The 22835-nt window shown below is 44.7% G+C and overlaps 1 protein-coding gene across 5 annotated transcripts in view; it reads right to left on the bottom strand.

Moving 5' to 3' along the window:
• PDE5A (phosphodiesterase 5A) overlaps window positions 1-22835 on the bottom strand; it is a 959918-nt gene that overhangs the window by 93187 nt on the left and 843896 nt on the right. For all 5 annotated transcript variants that reach the window (XM_069630677.1, XM_069630678.1, XM_069630675.1 and 2 more), the window contains exon 15: window positions 3529-3616. In XM_069630677.1, the coding sequence (XP_069486778.1) occupies window positions 3529-3616 (88 nt within the window). The remainder of the gene's footprint in view (window positions 1-3528; window positions 3617-22835) is intronic.

Below are 22835 nucleotides of genomic sequence, written 5' to 3'. Positions count from 1 at the left end.
ATCAGAGATCACTAGGTGGCACGGATCAAGATGGTTGCATGATCTCTAGCTCCTGTTCTCCCTGCCGAATTGTGCTTGCAGAGCAAAGCTTTTCCCCTAATGAGGTGATACCAGAGCGGTGAGAGTTTCCCAAGTACAATGTAACTGCAAAGAAGCAGTCAAGGGGAACTATCTATATGCTGCGAGTTAGCAATCCTTGGTGTGCGAAAGGACCTTTCCGGCCGAGAGCATCACCGCGGACCGCCGACACACGCTCAGCCTTGAGTCATATCCAGCGGCAGCTATGAGTCTCAAAACTCCATGCTGGGGCTCTGGGGGTTGGAAGAGAGGACCTCGAGCAACCAGAACAGGGAGCAAGAACTGGGTGAGCTGAGGGGTGCAGAGTCCCCACAGGGATGCTCAGTGGATAGGAAGAGTCTCTCTGGGCTCTAAGAAATGCCCAGGCTCCTTACCGGTGTACAGAAGTGTTTGTAGCACTGGCAGACAGAGGGTCACTGAAATATAGAGGAGGTTGGCTCCTGAGGGAGGCTGGCTGTGGCGTACTTTGGTTGAACAGGTGACGGGGTAAGGAGTGTGAATCCCTGCATGACCGCAGGATCCCTCATGCTGTGTGCGGACTGTAGGACAGAGGGGGCTATGGGAAAGGTCTGCAGTGAGGTTTTTCGTACAGAGAGAGTGTGGTGGGTCTCTGGGCATGATTAGGTGTCCAAGCAGAGTGGCTCCAGGGGGTCGGGATGGCCTGCTAAGTACTTCCACTAATTAAGGATCAAGATTGCAGGCATGCGGGTGATCGTCCACCAAGCTGGAGACATACAGAGCAGTTGGGCCTGAGCATGGAATTATTACAGAGATTTCAGAGGGAGCAAGTGATGGCAATTGGAGGTATGGAGTCATCCTTGAATGGGGTGGAAAGTGGAGAAAGAACCCACCCGGCCACAAAGGAGGCCATTGCTGGAATGCTTCAAGAGATAAAGGCGCTGCTTGGCGACATCCAGCCCTCCATAACGGACTTGCACAGAAGAGTGGACTCTCTTGAGAACAAGGTGGAAGGCATGGAGAACAATCAAGTTAATGCAGATTTATTGGAAATGAGGTATGAAGCCAGGCTGTTGGACATGGAAACCAAAGAAGCTGAAGCCCACCTGAAAATTGATGACCTGGAAAACAGGGAGAGGAGGAAGAACTCACAGGTCTTGGGCTTGAAGGAACAGCAGGTTGAAAAGCCATGTGATGTGGAGAGGAGGTTTAAAGCATTGGGCATTCCCTATTTAAAGATGATGGTGGAACAGACATTAAGATAGATAGAGCACATAAGGGTGCTCCGAGATCAGTGGTGATGAGGATTCACCATTACAGAGAGAAGGCGGAGGCACTGGCCAAGGGCAAATAACACAAAGAAGTCCAATTTGCGGATGATAAAATATGGATATACCAGGATTTGTCAAAGTTCATGCTATCTAGAAGAAGGAACTGCTGCCAACTTGCTCTCTGGTTGACAGACAGAGGGATTCAGCACCAGTGGGCCTACCTCATTGCATTGATTTGTGAGTACAAGGAGAAAGAATTCAGGATAATGACAGGGGCACAGCTGACAGAACACTGCACCACCGTTCCTGTGAGGATGAAGATAAAGGTAGCCAAGCCTCTGGGGAGGGCTTGACGAGAACATGTGACCCCCCCCCCCCCGAGAGGTCCCACACCGCGGAAAAGAGTGCCTGGCAGCAGAAAATTCAGGTGGGTCGGAACTCCTTCACTCGTGACATGAAGAGTGGTTACAAACTGGTGAGCTAATTGAGGGGTTATGGGAAGGAGGTGGTGAAAGTGAGAGGACAGCATGACATTCTAGCGCAGAGTTGAAGGGGATACAGAGTTAAATATGGAGCTTGGCGAGGAGGGACGAGTTATACCTTGTGGCCCATCTCAAAATGGGTGTCTCCTTTTGTGGGGGGTTGTTGTTTCTATTGAAACGCTTTGGTTATTTGGGAATGAGGTTGGTTTGGATTGGGATGAAGTGATTCTTACTGTTTGCACATCCTGGAAGGGATTCCAGACTCTACTGTGGCATTTATGCACAAGGGGACTGAACTAGAACTATGTTTTCAGGCTTGATGCTGGTGTGAACTAAGGGACACCTGAAAGTTGGGACGTTGAATGTTAAGGGCCTGGATTCCCCCACCAAGATGGCTCTTGTGGCTAGGGAATTTCAGAAGATGAGGTTGGGCATTTAAATGTCGCAGCAAACACGGTTTAGCACAGGGGAGGTATGCTGTATCCTGAGTGCGCACGTAGGGAAATCTCTCTGGGCATTGGGGGACTTTAAGAGGGTAGATATGGGTATTCTGTTTCATACGAGGATAAGGCTTAAGGAACCCAAAATACTCAAGCTCGGGAAGGTCATATCCTCGTGGTGTGGGGCACTATGGGGAAGTTAGGGATGGCTATGACAGCAATGTACTGTCCTAATCAGGACAGCTCATGTATGGATACATGAAACCCCAAAGACAAAGAGCTTCAACTTTTCATTCCATAGAATGTAAACACTAGAATAGATTCTTTTTTTTCTGTAAAAGGTTATGGTAGGTAGAGCAAGGTCATGTGAAATAGTCTCGATAGTTTGGATGGATCATGACTTGGTCGTTATGTTAGTTGAAATGGCTGACCTGAAGATATGCAGAAGTATTATTACCCTACCTTACTAAATTCTTTAATTTCATCCTCGATTCTGGACAGGGCCCCCTTTCGTTTAGTTAAGCATTAATATCAGTGATACACAAAGTGTGGAAGGATACCACGGCATGCACGTCTTATAGGCCAACCTCGCTCTTAAATGCTGATGCAAAGATATTCACTAGGACATTGGCCTCTAGATTCAAACAGCTCATGCCAAAGCTGGTACATTCCGACCAAGCAGGGTTTATCCCGGGGAGGTAAAACATTGAACTTGATGACAATGGCGAAGGGTCGGGCGGAACCCGGTGCTGTTGCACTGGATGCGGGACCTTTGATAGGGTTCATGGGGGTTCCTCTGTTGGAAGAAAATGTGGATTCAGTAAGAGGCTCCTGAATGGACGTTAGAGGCTCCTGAATGGAATTCGTGCAGTGTACACGGAACACCCGGCTCTTCCAACACTACCTTGATGTGACCTAGATCCTGACTATCTCGTGCACACCTGCATCCACATATTGTACGGTAATAATAATTATAATGTTTACTTGATGGCTTGTTTAATTCTTGCTAACAATATTTTGCTGTGAGCTGTACAGCGCTCTGTTGCTCCCGAGCTAGGTTTGCGCTATAATAATTCTAATCATAATAATATTACTAATAATAATATGGTGCAGATCTTGAGGACCGTGAAAGATGTTGTCCTAATTCTCTACGCATTCCAGTGGAGAATCCACAGCATACTTGCTAAACAAGAGATGGCTGAACCAACATGCAAGTCAAACTCTGGACTGAACATGAAAGCAATAATGCAGGCTTTGCAGTGAGCACCGTGGTCTCGAGCAGGCAATCAAACTACTTACAGGAGTGTTTAAGATCATCAGACACTGGTCAAAATGGTGATTCTCCATTATGGAATGGCAGTAGAGTTGAGCAAGTGGGTGTTCACTTCTGAGGACATAAAAAAAGAAAAATGGAGCTATTAATCTGAAAACTTGAACTACTACTTGCGTTTAATGCACTATCGAGCTGTACAGAGTCAGCAAATGGCCACCGGTTCCCAGCGTCAACTTTATACAGTCTTGACTTTCAGGGAATATCACTTTGCATGATGCAACTGCAAGATACACATCTATAATATTAGTGATACATTCCAGCATGCAGAGTGATGTTGACAACTGGATAAAGGTGATCCTTCTGGCAGGGTTATTGCATTCACAGAGGTTGCAGCGCTGTGGGAGCCAGCCTGGAGCCAGGTAAGTAGGAAAGGTGAGTACGTTATGCTACTTGAATCAAGATACAATGCATAGACATGGACCACCAAGACCAGCCTTCAGCCACCCTAATTTATTTACTCACGTGTCGCAGGGTACATTCTATATTCCACTGTGTGTCAGACAGAGGCTCCACGGGGGTAGGGTGCGGGGGCTAGAGCCCCAGGTCTTTTGGCTGTAGCCCCAGATAGAAGCTCAGGGGCTACAACCAACAGGCTAGCTAGCCCCGAGTCCCGACAGTCCCGACATTAGCCTAGCCCGGATCTTTTACAAACCTAGCAACGGCCCTGGTGTCAGATAGATTTCCGATACAACCCACCGGCTTCTTAATAATAACAGGGTATAATGTGCGACACAGCATACACACTTACATACAATACACATTCACTGAGGAGGAGATAGTTGCTTTCCTAACAAGATAAAAGAGCATACTCAGCACACCGTCGGAGTCTGACAGAGGATCAGACCCACTGACCTTCAGCTAGGCAAGCAAGGACACCCATGGTCATTTGACAAGTAAATTGAGGGCCATAGCTCAGCATATTCTTATGCGCTTGGTCACTACCACCACTTTTACACTTAAACTGCGCCTAGGTTGACTACACAACCGTACCACAATACACCATGTGTTATACCCTTACTGTGAAACTCACGGCATGACTAGCTGCTACATCGAAGTGACGGGAATGATATGACACAGACCTCATTGGATGCAGACACCCCCTTGGCATAACCAGAACCAGGAATTGCTTCCCTTACAGACTGCTTTACTTCACTACTGCATGGAATAATGTCATCCCCATGGAAACAACATCCATGCAACATTTAATCCATATAGGAACACCATGTAACAATACATTGCCCTTGGCATAGAATGAATTTCCCCTAAAGAAGCACCCTGCAATCCTTCTTGACACGCTCACACAGAACATGGAATTATTTTGACACACAGAAACACCATGAAGTCACGTTAGCATACTCCACACAGCACACAGAACTACTCTCTCTCCGAAACGCCATGCTTTCACACATGCACCCACACACACACACACATCCATTTGCTCTATCATAGGATTATTTTCCTCCACAGACACGCCATGCAAGTGAATTTATGAAATCCACAATGGTCCCACATTGTGGTACGTTGAAGTATGCCCCTGCTCATACCATGCACTTGGCCTCAGGCTACTATCGCCTGTATCATGCAACCGAATACATGGGCTAGGCATCTACTCATGGTCCTTATTCTGTGAAATTCCCACTAACGAGTCTCAGATAATTCTACTAACTCGAGCATCCATAACATCCCCAACCACACCACAACCTAGTGGAACTTAAGGAAGATGGTTCACATAATGCCAGCAATCATTGTGCTGACTAACATGTGCCTGGGATATGAAATGAGTAAGAACTTGTGAAAAATCGAGGAATAACTCTTAAGGAAATGGCTCAATCCTACACGGTGCCCTGGACTAAGTGGGCAACTATAGGTTTGCATGCATCTAAAGCTGGGTTTAACATACATGTAACAAGAGCACATGGCAGCACGGTGATGATGGCCATAGGCCTTGAGGGATACAAAGTGTTAACTCTGGATTATAATAATGTACTGACATTGAATTAAACCTCGCTCGAGCGCTAACCTTTCTTACTGGGCGGAGTTAAAATCTTATTCGCCAAGCATCCGTGAATTGTCTTGCTGCTGATTGGCTGCCTGCGCAGCAACTACATTAGAGCACCTTAGTTTCAATAGAAGGAGGATCTCAAGAACCCAATAAGAAAGAGCAGTAAAGAGGACACCCCCTGCGACGTCAAAGTTCTCCCTATTTCCATGTCCAGTAAAGATTTTTAAGGTTTGTCTTTCCCTCATTTTTAACGTTCTGCTCCCTGTAATTAATGCACCTTTATCGATGGGGTGTGTTCTGCAACCTTTCAAAAGAGTTGCGTCCCCCCCCCCATCTTATAGAAATAAACATGTCTTGAACAGACTGTTCTCAATACATTTCACCCCCATTTCACTGCTCCCTTTCCCTGCTAAACTCTTGCGGACTACTGTCACGGTTCAACCACAGTCTATTGTGGGGAGCTTAGGGATTTGTGACCCTGTATAGACTGATTTTTGGCCTTGTCAGGGAATGGAGTCTGCTCTCCTTGCCACACGCAGCAACATCACAAGGGCTACTGACGTAGGAGGTGTCATTTATCTTGTTATGCTTCATTTATCTGCGGCGTTGGCACCATTGACCATGGAATCCCCATTAGCAGGCTCACTCCCCGGGCATTGATGGTGCAGGGTATCTGGTAATTGCATCTAATGCCATTCCATCAAATTTTTTCCATCTAAAAAATGTGCACCGAATGCATGTTTTAGGGGGTAAAGGGTTAATTTTTATTCAGTTAAAAAACGGCAGTTAGTGGGGCTCTCCCCCCAAAAAAATAAGAAAATAATGCATTTAGATGCAATGAATTTGATGCAATGACCATAAACCATGGTTCAGTGAGTTGCTATATCTCTTCTTTTCTCTCTGGTCGATCTCATTCTGTTTCTCTGAATCCGTTTCTTCTTCTTTTCAAGATCTTACCTGTTAAGTGCCCCAGGTGTCAGCCCTCTCCCTGCTCTTGTTGAACCTTTATGTTAATCCCCTTCTTTCTCTTATTTCCTCATTTAACCTTTTATATATACGTTGATGATACCATGCTTCTTGTTCCGGTGGACAGTGACCTGGGTCCTGAATGTGTGCAATTTCAGTCCTATATGCCAAACATAAACAGGACTGATATTGTTTTTTGAATGGTCCAGCCACTTCCTGTTCCTCCTTAGTTTTGGCCTTCTGCTTTAGAGACCTGCCCTGTTCCTGAAACCTTGTTGAGAAGCCTTGGTTTTAAATGTGATGTCTCTCGCCCTCCTCTCTAAAGTTGGCCAGTTCTTTTCTTCAGGCTGGTTTTACTTGCACCTTTTGTGACAGAGCGCTCCCTTTTTGTCTGCATCTGCTCAAGCAGCTGAATGTTGAGCCTTAATTCCTTCCCGCTTTGATTACTCTGGTTTCCCTCTCACTGTGCAGGAGGGAGATAGCATATGCGGAGGAACACAGAGCGTGCAGGTACTCTTTGATATATATCCACCCATTGATTACCCATTGTCTCGGAAGGATAGCTCAGGGGCAACACGCTCATCTGGCAATCAAGACAACGCGGCGCAATACAGATTCGATCCCCGGGTCTGCGCTTAGAAACGTCTGGGTAGTAAGCGCGTTATAAATAACCAGTTATAATTATAATTATGGCCAAACAAATGGCCATGGTCATTTTGCAAAGTACATGCCCCTCCCCGCCCAGAACACATTCTCCTGGGATCTCTTTGAACTATCTTTGTCAAGCAGTAACATTACATTTTGTCCTGCTAGTATTATACCTAAGCTGTCTGCTGAGAGCTAAGGGCTTAAGTACTGGTGTATTAAAATGTCTCAACAAAGTGTGCATTAACCCCCCTGATATATATCTGTTCCTTGCACTGAAGTCCTGTTAGAAACAAGCACTGACAAAGCCAACAGTTTTATCTGATTTTCTAAGACTACTCACTTCTGACATGGGACAGTAATATGGTGTGTGATCATCTGATAGGAAGCAGATTATTGACTGTCTTTTCGCTACAAATATCTTAATCTTGCAGAAACTGCACCCATTACTAACATCACCTATTATGAACATTGTTATATGCTAAGAAGTAACAGATTTATCTACGTTGAGAGCCCTGACGAAGAGAACTTTTTCTTGAAACATGTGTTGGCTCAGTATGTATTAAATTAATGACATTTGGGCGTAACAGGCCTTGCTTTTCTAATTGATGTAATTTTAGGTGTACTAGCTATATTTTGTGACTATTAAACAGGATTTCAGTGCATTTGCAATTAATGACATTTGGGCGTATCAGGCCCTGCTTTTCTAATTGATGTACTATTTTGTGAATATTAAACAGGATTAGTGCCTGTACCATCAATACTTTTTCAGGTTCATTATTTATACTTTGTGAACATTAAACATTGACCGGGCGCATTTGAAACCTGAACTTTCAATGTGCACATTCAGATGTAGTTTGAGAATGTGGTGTATCTCACCTCTTGCCCCAACATTTATTTGAGAGTCTGCTCCACAGTGTGCAAATGTATAAAGCAGAGAAAAGAGCTGGTTCAATAAAAGGCTTGGACTATCTACAGAGCATTAGAACATATTCTCTTTGAGGCTGGTAGCCAGCTCTAGGTAACCAATGCAGAGCAGGTGGGCCCTCTACATTATGGCCAGAGCCCATAACGTGCTTCAATGGGGTGGAGACAGTGGATCTGCATGTAGGTAAAGCCAGACAAATAATATCAGTGCATTGAACGTGAGATTTCACAAGTGCAGGTAGAGCCTGGATACTCGAGAAAGAGTAGCTAATGAAAAATATTACAGAACATCTTTAGATGGAAAACCCATGCATGGACCACAGCAGACATCAGTTCTAGGGTCAGTTCAGCACCCATCAGCACGCCTGGGCTCTTGATTAGTGTAGGGCAGCTTTCTAGAGGCCTGCAGGAGGGTAGCACTCTTTTCCCCATGAATACGTGTCTGCATGTGTTCATTAGTTTAGGGCTTACACGACACCCAATGTGACACAAAGGCATGAGAGCGTAGATAGAGGGGAGATGGATATAAGGAGTGATGGGGAGCCTATATGTGTTGTTTGGAGATAGGCAAATGAGCGGCCATGTTGGAATGGGGAGCTTTCCAGACAAACCCTATGAGGCTTCTTTATTGTGAAAAATCCCACACGAAACGTTATTTGTCTTGTCATGATCTATCTAAATTATGCTATATCATCATAGCATGAGGTGCAGTTGCAACACCTATTGTTGCTTTGGTGCCAGTGTCTTTCCTATAATGCTCACATGAATGCAAGGCGTTCAAAGGCAGGAAATAGTTCCAGGCAGTGCAGCCATTTCATGCTCCCTTGGCACAGCATCCACAGAGGGTTTAGTCTGAAGGAACGGCTTCAGGAACAAGGATTGGCAAAGCCAACAGTTTGGGCTGTTCTCTAAGCATTGATTAGGCACTGACATTGTATGCCCAGGTTGGCACAGCATTTGACAGATGTTGCACATATGATTTCTATAAATGTGGTATTACAATGGTGTGAGTGCATGGACCTTTGATGGACGATACCTAGGAGCTACGTGGGCGTGGGTGTACGTGGGCAAATGAGGCCAATGCTAGCAATACCTCCCAAGTCATGTTTTAACATCTGGGCAAATCATTTCGTATCTGGATAGATTTGTACATTTCCATCTTATTTGGATAAGAGATTCTGTTTCCAAGAATGGGGCGATGAGTGCCAAATTAAAGAAAATCATACTGGTGCATGGTCTGCGTGTTTTTTAATTGGTTTTATCATGTGTGGCTCTGTTTTAATCCTTCATCTCTTTTTAGCCTTGATGTTTTTCGATTTCCAAGCAAGTGTGTCTGAAGTGCTACCTGAACAATGTCCATCTTTTTTATTGTGGTTATTTTTACTGTGATGAAGATACTTGTATGCTAATGTTTCTACTGTGGTTTAGTTTTACAATCTCGATGTATAATATTACCCTAAATGTGATCAATGTTTTGTATATCGTTTTTGTTGTAAATACAAAGCTATTCGCTGTTATAATATGCAATAAAATAAATAAATAGAATAAATGAAGGCTACATGATAATAGACCAGCTATGAAAGTATGACATGCACACATTGTAAATGGGGTATCAGTACACATGTCTAAAAGGGATCCTGATCGCTTGCTTTAACATATCAGCTGCGAAAATGATATTTCTGCAGCAATCGGGAATAGTAATGTACTAGCATCAATTTGGAACATTCTGAAGAGTAGATGGCCTTGTACCAGGTTTTAATTGGTCGATCTTGTAAGTTACACTGGGACATGTTAAAGAAGATAATCACAGAAGTCTAGGAGACAACAAGCACAGTTTGAAGTCCTTGTTTCATTAATGGTCAAAAACATATTAGTGCTGTAGGTAACTAGTCATTCTCTTTTCCCACATTGTGCAATGGATGTTGGGATATTTAAATATAACCATGGGAATTCAATTTGGAAAATGTTTTGTCACCAACGAGGGTATACTCTCTGACTGTGCCAAGACTTAAATCAGTTCCCCATGTTTTCCCCGCGACTATTTTCACTGCAGCTATTTTAAGCGTGGTGTTTTCACTGAAGCCAGTTTGGTGGATTTTATTTTTTAATGGGGGTTCCCGCCAACCCCCATCTAACCCACCAGAACCACCTCACCCTACCACCCACCACCACGAAAACTCCTGGCATTGCCCGAAAATATCGAGAAAAAAAGCTGAATGTGCATTTACTGCGCATTCGGCTTGCACAAAAAATCGAATTCCATAATGCCGAACATGGGGTTCAGGGGTGTCCCCGGACTCCCCATGTTCGGCATTATGGGCTTCGGGGGCGGGGGGGGTGTGGTGTGTCCCCCACTTCCATGCCATTGGAAGCGGGGGACAATAAATTAAAAAAAATAAAAATAAAACAGAAAAAGGGACCCTGCAGCGCGAGCTACGACCCACGTTAGTGACGTTCCATGGATAGAGGAGAGTCGGCGACACACTCCTGCGTGTGCTGCTGAAAAGGTAAGTAGGGGGAGGGGTAGGGTATGCAGGATGTTGGCAACAGTGATCTACGATATCAATCCGCAGCAGGATTTTGCAATTCAATATTTTCGGATGCGCAATTTCCCGCTGCGCGGTAATGACGTTGATTGAAATCTCCTAGCCCAAACATACAGCACATATTTATTATAAAATAAATCGGCAAAAACTGCTGCGGTGAAAGCACCACAGTCAAAACAGCCACAGTGAAAATATCCATGGTGAAAACATGGTAACCGTATAATTCATATGCTCCATTTTGCTTTCAAAATGTTTTTTCTATTTCGGCACTATATTAGAGCAGATTAGGAATTGAAATATTTCAAGTTACAAAGGGGGAACTGATTGCTTTGTTTGGAAGCTTGATGACTATAAAATGACCCTTTCTTATGCAAACATGTTAGTTCACGGATGACTTTTGGGGTCACATGTGGTTAGATTTACCACAAAAGGCGTTTTCCAGATTAAAGATCAGAGCGCCCTATTTTTAAAAAAAACAAAAAAAACAAATGCAAATATTTTTCGGCCCATAAAACAGTTTCATCCTGCAGTGCTGTGCCGGTTAAATATTAGTGTCCTGGGCAGAGTTTGTGTTGGACAGACAATAGTCAGCCGAGTTGGAAGCAAGTGAAAAGTGGGGTGCTGGAGGTCTGTATAATAACAGAAAATATTCCGCAGAAATAGCAAGATGGCATACAATGAACAAGCAGCCGTGTGGTCTTCGCTTCAGACCTATCCAGCAAAAGACAGCAAACATTTTAGTTGGAATCACTCTTGTACCCTGAGCAAAACTCACTGTGCGCCACACCTTCTAATAGGCCGCATTTTGCAATACAAAAATAAACATATGTATTAAGAGAAATACAATTTTGGTACAAAAAAACTAGGATGGTTGAATTCGTTTTTTGTGCTTTCTTTCCTAGTTATGTTGATTGCTTCCAAGGAATATTTCAACTCTAAGGGCTGGCTACCTAAGACTTCTTTCCTTCAACACAGGGGTCTGCAACTTGTGGATCCCTAGATGTTTTGGACTACAACTCCAATCAGCCCTACGCAGCATAGTCAAAGGTAAGGGATCATGGGAGTTATAGTCCAAAATATCTGCAGAGCAACAGGTCGCAGACCCCTGCTCTAACATATGTGCGCAGTACATGAGTATAGGATGGCTTGACTTGAACCTAAGCAATGATGCGTAACATACGACTCGGATCAACACTGCCTCATAATCCAACTAGCGTCATCCCGTGACCGCAGCCACGCAGAATCTCACCGCTTGCCGGAAGTTCGACTTCCATCTCCAGTCAGCCTATTGGCCAGCTTTGCTTCTTCTGGCATTAGCCGGATGAACAGGCCGAATCTGCGACTGGGGGCATCTTTGCTGGGTAATGACCAGTGCCCACGTGGGGTGGTCAATAGAATGGGAATCTGGGCAGTCTCTCGGTTCACGTGCCGCCTACCGCCCCAAACACGGAAGGCACCTTTGGCACCATTGTGCATGCACACATAGAGACTGATTCATGGAACTTTTAGTGCGGTGCAAAGTGACTTTGCACCAGTGCTAAGTGACCTTGCACTGCCAACAAACACCCTGATTTACAGAACAGTCCAAAGTGTATTTTTGCAGTGCACTGCAAAAATGCACTTTGAACTGTTCTGTAAATCACTGTGCAATGAAAAAGTACTCTTTGCTCTGGAGTAAATGGGCCCAATTTACAGTGCAAAGAGTACATTTTCAGTGCAAAGTGGTTTACAGAACAGTGCAAAGTGCATTTTTGCAGTGCACTACAAACATACACTTTGCACTGTTCTGTGAATCATGGCGCTAAACATTCCATAAGGCAGGCCCTTAGTGCAGTGATCAGTAATAGCAGCCACCATCTGCAAATATGGTGGCTACCATAAAAAGGTATGCCTATGGATCCCTCCTGCTTTTATAAGGCATAAACCAGATCTATATGGCCGCAAAAAATCAGATCTAGCAAAAAGGTGCTGCTGTTTTCTGTTGTGATGTGTTGTGAGTGTACGCAGAAGTCTGTGATGTCATGTGGAATGTTATGGTGTGGATGAGAGAATGTTGTGGTGAGGGTTCCAAGCTCAGGCAGTTAGAGAGTCCCAGTCTGGGAAATGGGTGCCAGTGTATTGTTCTATGTAACTTATATGTGTAAATGTAACGTAAGAAGATGTAAATAAACTTGAAGCAACCTACAAGAAGTCTAAGAAGGTCACTTCATTACATTTTCCCTGAATGGAGTGGGGAAGCACGGGGAGTGAGTTAGGATGCGATCAAAATGGCCCAGAGGCCTTCAAACATGTGCGCAGATCAGCTCTGCCCATGGCACTGGCTTTCGACCATTTTACATCCAGACCAAAATTAGAGGTTTGTGGACAATGGTATAAACAGACGCTGTTTCAAATGAAAAAGGTTAGCATCCGCAGTATTATGAGTAAGTCCCACCTGCAATAATTACCCCATGCCGTATATATGAAACACTTTATGTGGTGATTACTGCATGATTAAGGATTTGAAAACGTCCAGAACTTGCTAGAAAATACCTCCCAGTTTTTCCAACATTCAAAAGTTAGAGATAATTACTGGCAGGTGAAGCCAATTGAAGCAAAGGTGCACCCAATCACATTCAAAGGGTGCAGCAAAAATAGGAAAGAAATAGGTTGCAAGGGCGGGGGAGGGTATTTTGGATATGCAATATAATCTAAGCTCTGAGGCAAATCCGTAGATATTTACATGTACCAGCCTAATGAATAATAGGCCAAGTGATACGCTGGCTTATTATTTGCATTTAATATTTGCTGTTCACATCAGTAAATTACACATATACACGTATAATCCCAGAGAAGTAATAGCAGTACACTATGGTAAGTTCATACATGGACATACCATACAAAAAAATCAGAAATCTACTTTACAGAAGGAAAAAAACATTATGCACATTACATGGCCCAATGGGTACAAATCTATTGGTGATTGGGTGAAAGTAATATTCCGTACTGATAGTTTTGCGGGCCGTCCGTAGGGCATATATACATTAATCAATGGATAAACCATGCATCTCATTTTTGGATGGTTGAAAGATCAACAATGTCTTAAATTTGCTATTCACTGTGGCTGGGAGTACTGGACTCTGATATGTCACTGATATGTTTCAGATAATGGGAAACAGGGCGAGACTCATACACTTATTGGCTTATCCTATGAGCATATCTTAACTTAAACACACCTTTAGAGCCAAATGACCATTCTCACAGTGCTACATAGCAAATGACACTTGGCAAATCTGACACCCTTCTCTCCTCTAAGTATGAATAGTTCAAGCCATCCTTTTATGCAACCTAACAGCTCTCCCCACCCAGCTGGCTGTCAATTGTTCAACTTCCTTCCTTCTTGATTCCCCCGCCCATCTCTTTATAATAATTGTGCCGCACAGGCACACATCTTTGCAGTGTCTCTGCCATATTCTCCCCAGTCACCTCTTTCCACTGTGCCCAACCCTTTCATGCTTACCCTGCTCCTGGGTCAACCCCAAGGGCAGAGGAAGAAGTCAGACCCAAAAACGATGAGTCTGGAGCAGAGAGAGTGTGTGCGTGTGCATTGCTGTGTGTGACTGTGTGCGTGTGCGTTTGTGTGTGTGACACGCTACGCTTGCAGTGTTGTTTCTGCTGGGTTGCATCATTGTTTGTTTTGGATGTCTAACAAAGGCATGTTTTGCAATAGGCCTGCACTGAGTTACATTATTTATGTAATGCACAGTTTTGAAGTGCTACACTCAGCTAAGTTTGGTGTGCTACACTGTGTTATGTTATGATATGCCATGTCATGTACTAAGCTTAGAAACATGTTGTGTAATGTCTTGTCCTGTTGGGATCAATGTGTTCTTTTCCAAAAGCTAAATGTACGTTAACTACAATCTACCTGAGTGCTACTGTATGTACCCATTCACTCCTTTGGGAGAGTGGGTGGGAGAGGAGGGGGAGATATATGATGTTGGTTTCCTTTTATTCTAGCTGGATAGGTCATGTTATATCATTTTCAGGTTTCATTATAATGTTTTGCTTTAAATGTCTAATTTTCAAGCACCTTTGAAGCTGCCATAAGGCAGCTGGGAGCAACCGGCTAAACACACCACCCAAAAAAGATAGAAATAACCAGAAGGGTAGACTAGGACATCTAATCTGTTTACTAGATCATAAACCCCTGAACTCAGTTTTGGCCTACCTTTTGCATAGTGCCCTCTATTAACAGGACCCAGTAACTGCAGCCCAGGGTGATAAGGCTAGTCAAAGGCAGGGTTATGTAAATTAACTCCCATAAGTGCCCGGTTTCAACCTAAGAGAATTCCTGCCTCACACACCAATAGAACCTTTACTTTAAAGGCCTTTACCCTAGGAACCTCTAGGGACTCCGGACTGGGGCTCCTGCTCCCAAGAAGCCATGGTTGAAATCCCGCCCTCAGGTAAATGTGGCCATATTTCCTTCCAGCTTTCCTATTGATAGAACATGGCTGTTTGTGGCTCAGGGGAATAAACAGAAGGGCTTTGTATACTCTGTATTCTTGGCCATGGTTTCTACATGCCTTGGCTCACCATGGCACTGTGGAAGGCTCAGAACTCTGACCATGACTAAGCCATAGACAGCCTTGGTGTTTTTAAGCACTTTGCACACAAGCCTAGGGGTTTGGTAAACCACAAAATGTGAGGGACTTTGCTCGCTTTTCAGGGACCTGTTGCCAAATTGGCAAATTCATATTTCAGTCTTACAAACCCTGCCAAATGTTGTTGCGGTCCCTAGGGAACTAAGTATAAAGGCGTTGCCATTTGTGTTTTTTCTTAGGCATGGCTTCAACATGCCCTTGCCCACCATGCAGTGAGTAGATTCCAGACATACCCCCTGGTGCAGCGAACATCTCTTATCCAGCTATCTCTCCTTCGGCGCTGCGCCCCATAGAATACAGTTGAGTCCCATGATCAATGTGGTCCAATTGTGCACATATCTTTTCCACCTTTCGCTTTTCATGCATTCCAGAGCACCTTATCTATCCCTCACCCTCACCCTCATCCCAACTATCTACTTTATTTTGCTCCTCCCTACCACTGTTGAATTGTCCATCATACTCATCCTTTGCCTCTCTGACAGGCAAAAGTACTTTGATGCCATGAACTATGGGAGTAGGTACTGAACCCGGACAACAGGTCCTTTAAAACAAGGGAACAGTATCTTAGATGGATGAGGTTGCAGATCTTACTCAAACATCAATAATCAGACCGACTCAAGAAGTTGGCAAAAGTCAAAGCTGTTTTAATAACAAGTCTTTAAAAGCGGGAGTAAAATAGACATCAACGGATGACACACAGCTCGCTCAACGAGTTCTCGAAAATATTTAATAAAAAACACAACTTTATACAAAAAATTTGTCATAAGTGACATCATACTATGTGGAAAATAAGAAAAACATTCAGGGGGTTGAGGTTGGTGAACGGGGAATATCTACATATACTTTCTAAGGGCTACAGGAACGTGATTGGATCTCTAAGGTCAGATGGGCAGCTAAGCCTATCCCAAGTGCTAGTCATCTTCTGTGTCATGAAAATATATGACATACTATTGGCTTCTCAAACTTTGATCTTGGCCTTGCAGAGGCTCATTGCACCTGAGAATAAAAGGGAGTGAAGCATTGTCTTATCTTCTGGTCTTGGTGTAGCTCGCCCCAAAGTTTATTCATATCAGACCATGTGACTGGAGACCACATTTTCAAGCTCTTTGTTGTATTTTAATACCATTAAATGAAGGAATATTGGCACCCTCGATGGTTTTCATTACACCTCAAACAGGAGCAGAGCATACTTCTCACGTACATGGCAATGCTGTCAGCGGGCCCGATTCTTGACACTGGGTCGGGCACGCCTGTCTTGAATCTTTCTTCTCCGCCAGCTATTATTTTGCTGCGCCACACTTCCAACCCTTTCATTAACGGGGCCCAAGTTTGCTAAAATGCGTTGTGGAACATCCAGATTCTATACATTCCTATGTATATACATTGGTGCATCGCTGCAATCTAGGCACTACATAGCCAGCCTTATGATTATTTTGTCTACTGGCGTTACTGCGTCTGTACAATTGTAGAAGAATGCTTTTGCATTTTCTCTGGTGTTTCTCTGCACGTGCAATCTTCATTTTGCTCCTGAAATGTTGCATACTTCATTACTTCGTCATAAGGTTCTATACAGTCTATATTCTTACTTCACTTATATCTCTTCTGTGTGTGTCACCTCTACTTCATGTGACGTCACCAGTTCTTTCTTTATTAATTTTCCCACTTCTTCCGGGACTTCCTTTAAAAGGTCTTAATTTCTTTGTGGATACATATAGGGTTTTCTCAATGGATACCTTGCTTCAAGGACTTTTCGTGGTTTTGGCATTCCCACTGGTATTGCTCATGTCGCAATCTCCAGCTGCCAACATATAGGCAAAATAGTGGCAGAACATCTGGTAGAGGTACTTGACTCCTTCTCTACAGCACTATACAAATGGAAGATAACATAACTTAAGACCCCAGTCTAGGAACCATGCATACCATTCCTACCCCACCTAATCCAGTATCAAATTCCCTGCCTAAAAGGATCACTCAACTGTAGGACTGTCATCAAACAAGCTATTGATGATTTCAACAGTGATGTCCTAGCCAAAATGTTGTTCTCTGATAATTACACAACCACCATTCACAAACTACACCCTTGCCAGTTCATGATCCTAGTCACAACTGTGCTGTTAATAATGGTGGAGGAGTGTCTCTGGAGTTCTACTCCAGCCTCCATATGACTGCTTCTCAAGCTGGTCACTCCCGTTCCTTTAGGATATAATTTGCTGAATTCTTTCTCAATGTTAATACCTTCCTCACTTGCAGAACAAGGTGAATTTATCACTAACCTCCAAAAACCAAGCAAATGTTTATTATGGGCTACTTAAAAGTCTTCCTCGACCACTGAGAAATCAAGTTGCCTGCAGACTTTTCTCAGACGTAGACTCGGTGGTCACTAGTTCCACTCATGAGATGTGCATTGCCTGATGGTATCTTCACCTTCATTTTCTTGCTCAGGTCCACATTTCATGTTTCTGCTTCCCTGGTTTGAATCACACCTCAGGCTGAATGAATGAGGTGGGCAAACTCACGTTCCAATGCGCCAAGCTTCCAAAAACAGAATCAACATGTTCTCCATGCCTCGCAACCTCAGACCAAAATCCATCTTCCTGGAGAACCTCATAGCCCTCTTGCGCAATGACATCCCCTGCCAACGACCCCTCCCTGCTTCTGTGCAACCTTTCCATTGAGATCCCAATAATGCTCAACGGCCTCACCCCTTTCAAACTGAAGTTTGTGAAACCTTTCAATAAAAAAGGGGTGCAACGAAACCCTCAATGGCAATAGCAACAAAAAATCAGGAATGCCAGTGATGTCAGACCCAGTCACCTGATGACAAATCATGAGGCCAAATCGGCAACTGAGGTTACCATTATAAAGATAAAGTTGAGAGGAAAAAGCGCAGCAAATCCAGAACGACATCATTAATGCACAAAACAAAACAGCTGGGGTTTATTAAATGTATGCTGAACTTAGCAACCTACCTCTGATCAGTACCACCCCCATAACCCCTTCATCAAAACTGGCCTCTGCCTTTAGTGAAAAGGTTAAACAAGTGAATGTCATTTCAAGGAACACCTTTGCCTTCTCCTCCACCTCCATTTACACTCTGACAAGCAGCACCTTCTCTAGCTTCGTGCCTCCACCTGCAGCGAATATCTTCTCCATCCCTGGAAATCTCAAGGCTACATTTGAGCAGCGCTATCCCTGCCCTGGATCCCGCCTGAGAGTTCATGCACAGACTGACAGAAGCCATTGCTGTTCGCTCGCCGGGGTGTACTGCCCACTTCCTCATATGACCCACCACCATGCCACTGCTAAAAAAACATCCCCATCCTTCCTGCCCAACGTGGACAATAATCCCACTCCCCCAGCGTCCAGTCATGCACCGTTACCATGGTTGGCACCTGACTGGACCACCAGAGGTTCTTTAGCCACCGGGCTATCTAATCACATTACTCCACATCCCGAGCCCCCTGTTGGCCTCTTCCCCTCATTTGCTTGCGAATAACTACCCCATTTGGTCCTCTCCGACCCCCCCAATAAGCCGCAGAGCCCCCCTAAACTGCACTGTACAAAACTCAAGGTCCCCACACCACAACTCGACCTCCCTTTATCTCATCCCTCAAAAATGTTAAAAGATACAGCTAGACCATTGTAATCTCTAGACCCCCGGCTACGTGACATTATCATTATTTCTGGGAGGGAGTGGGGGTGTTTAGTTTCTTGAATTTCCTAGTTACTTGGATTTGTCTCCTGTCTCACGACCTTTCTCTCCTGGAGTCCTCTCTGGCAATACCCTTTGGATCTTCCTCATAGTAATTCGTCGGATCCATTAGTTCACCTGTGACCCTCCTGATATCTCTTCAGTCACCAGATTGTACTTGTATGCCTCTTAGTCAAAAGCCACCGAAAAGGGAAACCCCAAACAGTATAACACCCCTTTCCCTTTGAGCCACTGTGTAAGAGGAACGAGGAACACACAATAGGGATCTTGCCAAAGTAAACGAGGCGAGGTCTTGGACTATTGTGTTTGTCACATTGTTGTAAGTGACAGGAGCCTCCTTCCAAGTTTTCTCCAGGATTATAGCCTTCGCAGCATAGTAGTGGAAGCAGACAAGGATCGAACTTGGACCCCTGGGGCCACTACCAGCTCCTTTGCACCCTGCCAATGGTAGGCTTGTTAGTGACGACATCCCCAAACAGTAACTTGACTACATCATGAACTGCTCTAAAAATATCTCTTTCTGTTTTCATCATCTTTCTCAGGACAGCCAACAGAATCTGAGATTAATTCTCCTCTCCCTATTTTCGAAATCGTCCATTTTAGGGGCCATTTCCTCTTCATGTCACTCCAGCTCCAACAGTCTCATGTCCATTTGAGTCTCCAGGGTGCCACTGAAGTCTGATTAGCCTCCAGGTCTTCTATCCTGTCAACTATCATATCCACTCAACTGTCCAGTTTGTCTAATCTGTGGCCAAAATCTGATTGGATCAACCTGATTTCCTCAAGCAGTGCCACAATGTCTTTCTTAGTGAACATAGAGTCCTCTGCCCTTTCTGCCATTGCCGGGAGGTTATCTCTGTTCACCTGCAGGGGCACTTCCAAATATCTGAATTTCTGAAAATACCACTTCCAACTCCAATTAATTGAGGCTCAGAGTAGCCCCCTCACCTCCAGAACATATCATCTAAGCCTCTGGTCAAACCTCGTAGTCTAAATCCCCAAAGCGTTGGGCGTAGGGAGATAGAAAGAAAGTCCAGTGGGGTGTTGTAGCCAAACTACTCCTGGATGTTGGGGGAAGGATGAGGAGAAAAAGCAACCACATTGGGGGAATCTCGGGTGCGTCCGCTTCTGCGTGGTCCCCAGACCCTGTGAGGAGGAGAAGCCACTTACAGAATGCTAGTGAGTGTATGGGGAAACCCACTGCACTCTATCAGCCTACAATAGGATTTCAATTGGTACACTGTAAAATAAAGGAAAATAAATTGTTAGTCCACTGTTACTGATCAGGTGCTATTCTCTGTACTCTTGTCTTGCGTTAGCCTGTAAGCATTGGGGCTGTTTAAAAACCTGGAGCACTACTTGCGGCTCTCGTCATCTCCTAGGTTGTTCCCTTATGACGGGGGACCGCTGGTCTAGTCCACCTCTCCATTGCTCCGTGCATACCCCTCCTATAGGTGTTTGGGGCAATCACCGCTATATGCTCTCCAAACCTTCTTCAACTTCAACCATGGGGGCCTATGTACGTGTCTCAGGCTTGATCCAGCTCCCCAACCACTGCCCCAAGGTCACTTTGCCAGTGGGCACCCTTTTGAGAAGAGATGGGACGTCTTGGGACGTGTATTCCCTGCTCAAGGCGGTGTGCTCCTCACCTCCTTCAGACCATGTATGCAGGGCCAACTCATAATCCGGATCTGCAATGGCAAGTTCAGGCCCTCTTCAGGTGCCTGAACTTCCTGAGCGCCACATACAAGAACAGTGGTTTGCCCCTTGCCTGCCTTTATTGTGTGATCTGCTCTGGCTTCAGGGGGTAGGGAACCACCTGTTCTCCCTTGGGGAGTGTGTTCGGTGTTGGGGGCCCCTTTCCAATGTGGAGAACCTAGCTGAGTCTGTTCCCCCTGCAGCAGGTCTGAGGTGTATTCCCAACTGCTGGGTCCTCTCCATGTCTCATGGGGGGGCCCGTTCCCATCAGCTATAGGCAGCGAGGCTGTGGCATCAACCTGGGATGTAGCTGCTGCTCCTCCCACAAAACCTGTGTTGCCGGCACCCTTGCCTAGTCTGGCTTGGCACTCAGAGTTGTTCCCTGTCCACGGGAGGCCCGCTATGCATCAGTTTGTGGCTGTGAGAATGCCACGCTCTTGCCTGGTATCCACACTGGTTTGGCAGTGTCCGCCACACTGCTGGGAAGTCACACAGTTGTAACTTCTGCATTGCTGGCACAATCGACTCCAAAATTCACTACACCATGCAGGGGGGCTATCTGAGTGATTCAGCATCCTCTCCAACACTATCTTGGAAGCATAAGCGGGGGCCCAAGACCCTGGACTGCCCAGTGGAGCTAGAGCAACCCGGTTATGCTGCCTGTATCCTTGTGCCTCCTGGTGGCCTCCCTCCTCCATATTGTAAATGTTTTACTCTCTCACTCTGTCTCAATCCTCTACTATCACATTTTGCCATCAAGAATTGTACTACTGCATTGTGATTTGATGTAAATGTACCCCTCTGCTATTCCCTCTCCCTCCCATCTCCTCAAAGAGGTTGACCTGTAATGTTGACATTTTATAACATTTCAAATTAAAATAAATAAGATAAGATGTAAGGGATGGCCTTATCCCCACCAGGTGCAGGGGTGTTACAGACTAAGAAAGAAATAGGTTCCAGCGGGAGGCTCACAACATAAAAAGTGTCAAAATTCATGGGCTTTTATTCACTAAATGATTAAACCATGTCTTTGAACCAAGTTTTGGTAGATAGTGGAGGCACACCAGGCATCAACATGCTGGGAGTTGGAGCCAGATAGCCACATGTTTAAAAACTACTGATTATGTATAATGGAACTGGGTAGCCTGAGCCACAGTACGGGAGGAGATAGGCAGAATGGAGTATACCCACTGTAAAGAGGACCATGAATGGTCCTCAGTGAGCAACCCCTTAGTCTTCATCAGACCGAGTGAGTCACTGCCACCTTCATACTCAAGATGATAGACAGCAAGATACTTTCAATCTGGGATGATCTAAAGGTGAATGCGGAATCTGACAAATGCACAGCTCTAATACTTTTGGATCTGTCCGGAGCATTAACTGAGTCGGAGATTGGAAGAAATAGTAGAGCTAGGTTGGTGATTCCCATTGATTAAATCCTTCCTAACAAACAGAACAGAAACCGTATCGATCAAACCTTTCAAATCCACCCCAAGAGAATCCACATGCAGAGTACTGCAAGGATCATCTTTCTCGCCATTGCTCTTCAACATATAATTGCTTCTCTAATCAAGCTCATTAAAAGATATGGCCTCACATGCTATAACTACACTGACGACACACAAATAGTCTTCAAAATACAAGACACACAGGAAGAAAACACATCACTGCAGGGCTGCCTCAAAATAGAGACATCTATGACTGGATGAATGAACTCAAACAACCTCAAACTCAACCCAGGTAAAACAGAAATAATGATCATATCCAAAAATGGAGAAAACAACTACTACATCCCTTGGCCATTTGAACTTGGTAGAGCGCCAGCTTCATTGACGATAGTAAAGAACCTGGGAGTTTTGATGGACAACAAACTAACGCTAGAGCCACAAGTAAACGCTATAATCAAGAAATGGTTCTTCCTCCTACGCGCAGTAAAAAGGATCCTAACATTCCTCTCTTTCACCCACAAAACACTCACCATCATCGCTCTCATCATGTCTAGAGTAGACTACACCAACAGTCTATACCTAGGAATGCCAGTACTACTCCTAAAAAATCTGCAACACATCCAAAACACTGCGGCCAGACCCCTGCCCAAAAAACCATGAGAAGAACACATTGCACCGGCACT

This window comes from Ambystoma mexicanum, chromosome 6q (assembly GCF_040938575.1).
Source record: "Ambystoma mexicanum isolate Mex_15411 chromosome 6q, UKY_AmexF1_1, whole genome shotgun sequence".
Taxonomy (NCBI): Eukaryota; Metazoa; Chordata; class Amphibia; order Caudata; family Ambystomatidae; genus Ambystoma; species Ambystoma mexicanum.
Note: the sequence above shows the minus strand (reverse complement) of the source record. Positions and strands in the feature narration are given on the sequence as shown.